General features: G+C 38.3%; 1 protein-coding gene across 1 annotated transcript; it reads right to left on the bottom strand.

Annotated features, from left to right (window-relative positions):
• Positions 1-484: 484 nt before the first annotated feature.
• Positions 485-1,632, bottom strand: LOC120145404. The gene is made up of 2 exons (XM_039159245.1): positions 1,032-1,632; positions 485-712 (listed from the first exon to the last, which is right to left on the bottom strand). Exons 1-2 carry the CDS (start codon positions 1,422-1,424, stop codon positions 485-487), a joined length of 621 nt encoding a protein of 206 aa, XP_039015176.1. The 5' UTR covers positions 1,425-1,632.
• Between the last annotated feature and the right edge of the window lie 275 nt (positions 1,633-1,907).

Here is a 1,907-nt window from a genome sequence, read left to right as displayed (position 1 = left end):
AAACCGACCAATTATGATACAATGGTTACCCACTCTACCTTTCGATGATCGACTGTGTCTCTCCCATTTCATTTGACAGATCACATAGATAACAGCAAGCATAGAACACCTTTGAAAACAGCAGCCACAGAACTCAGAAAAGGAAATCATTCAATCGAAAGAACGGGTTATGACTCTTCACATGGTAAATGATGAAAACGATCCTATGCTGCTACGAAGCAATATCGTTCTCAAAAAGGTCCTACGCTGTTATGACTCTTCACACAGCAAATGATGAAAACAATGATTGAAGCCTTTATCTAGGATGAAAAACTATAGTTATATGATAAAAAATGGCAGAACTAAAGGAAACTTAGATTGGAGGAGTAAATTGTAAACCATAAATGTAGATTATGTCTAGTGTCTGAGCATTCTCGTGTTTTCCATCTAATAATTTACAGTGGTAATATGCAAATCACCTAGTTTACCATGACAGCTTACAGAGCTATGTCAAATACAACTTGACAAAGGAAGGGCGAGAACTACCATAATCTACTTCATGAAAGTCTCGATAGCTGCATGAAGAACCCCGATTCTGAGCCAACGAATGAGGGCCACTCCAAACAGACTTCTTATTGTGAGAAAAGAGAAATCCACATAGGTTAAGGAGCATGGGATTCTCGAAGCGGAAGCTCTCCAACATTTTAGATCTTTGTTGTCTTTCTTGAGACTCCTGTAATTCCATGAACACCATTAACTCGGTGCACAAACTAAATACATTGTAGAATGTTAGACATGCAAAAATGTGTATGTGCAAAATAGAAACCTTGAACTATTGAAACATGCATCACTGTGCAGAGAACTTAATAAGGTGCTTAAGCCTTGTCTCAAAAAAAATAGGAAGAAAGTTTGCAGTACACTCTTCGAGCAAGAATGGAAATGGGATATTTTGTAGTAAACTCTTGACGCATCATTGATGACTATATTTTGGAAATCGGAAACAGGACGGGGTGGGAAGGAAAAAAAAAAGGGAGAGTGGAGAAGAGAAAAACCTTGTGTCTGTGTTGCTGAACTGCTTTACTTTTTTCCGCATTTTGTGATGGAGTATATCCTCTCTGGTTTATGGCTACCGCACAGGACTTATCCATTGCTTCAGGCAGAGATTTTCTACCAGGCTCCTCTGACAAGCTACCTCTGAACTGCGATTGCTCTTTTGTTTGATGCCCATCTTTGTTCATTGGCTTCATCTCATTTTCTTCCTCATCCTCCTCTTCCTCCTCCTCATGCCTCCCCTCCATATGGCCATATTGATGCTCAGACACCTCTCTTTTCACATTTCCTCCTTCACCTTCCACCTCGGTATCTGCATATGGGTCCACTGATTCATCCATATTTGGTGATGAGTCCTCACCATAAAGACTACTAACAGGTGAAGATTCCTGCATTGGCTTTTGCCTTGTTTCCTTTCTTATGTCCTCTTTTTCGCTTCATTTGTCTAAACAGAAATTGGCCTTTTTCTTACACACTACAACCAACCATAAAAAAAACAGAAATCAAGTCAATAGCAACCCCACTAATCCAAAGATTACTTCTTCTTCTTTTTTTACTAAAAATATTATATCTTTTTTCCCTCGTAAAATTCCCCAGTTTAAACATACCCAGAAACCCAATTCTCCAAAAACCCTAGAAAGCTCTTTTCTTTGCTGTTTTCTCAGAAAAGAACAACGTGGTGGAAAGAAAACGCAAGAAACGCTAGACTTGACAAGAGAAAGTAAAAATCAAATGGCGATTTGGGCTAATCTTGTTTGAACAACGAATAACAGAGTAATGGCGGGGCAATTTAGCAATCTACAAAATTTTGGAAATAATATTTTTAAAAGGAATACTAAGAAAAAAGCGTTTTTAAAACGTTGACATGGCTTACATGT

Source organism: Hibiscus syriacus, unplaced genomic scaffold, assembly GCF_006381635.1.
Source record: "Hibiscus syriacus cultivar Baekdansim isolate YM2019G1 unplaced genomic scaffold, ASM638163v2 tig00110893_pilon, whole genome shotgun sequence".
NCBI lineage: Eukaryota > Viridiplantae > Streptophyta > Magnoliopsida > Malvales > Malvaceae > Hibiscus > Hibiscus syriacus.
This window is presented reverse-complemented; position numbering and strand designations above follow the sequence as displayed.

Coding starts and splice junctions, on each gene's coding strand:
- LOC120145404 (XM_039159245.1), bottom strand. CDS start 1,424: ATGCAGGAATCTTCACCTGTTAGTAGTCTTTATGGTGAGGACTCATCA. Junction 713..1,031: donor TTCAGCAACACAGACACAAG/GTTTTTCTCTTC, acceptor ATGGAATTACAG/GAGTCTCAAGAAAGACAACA.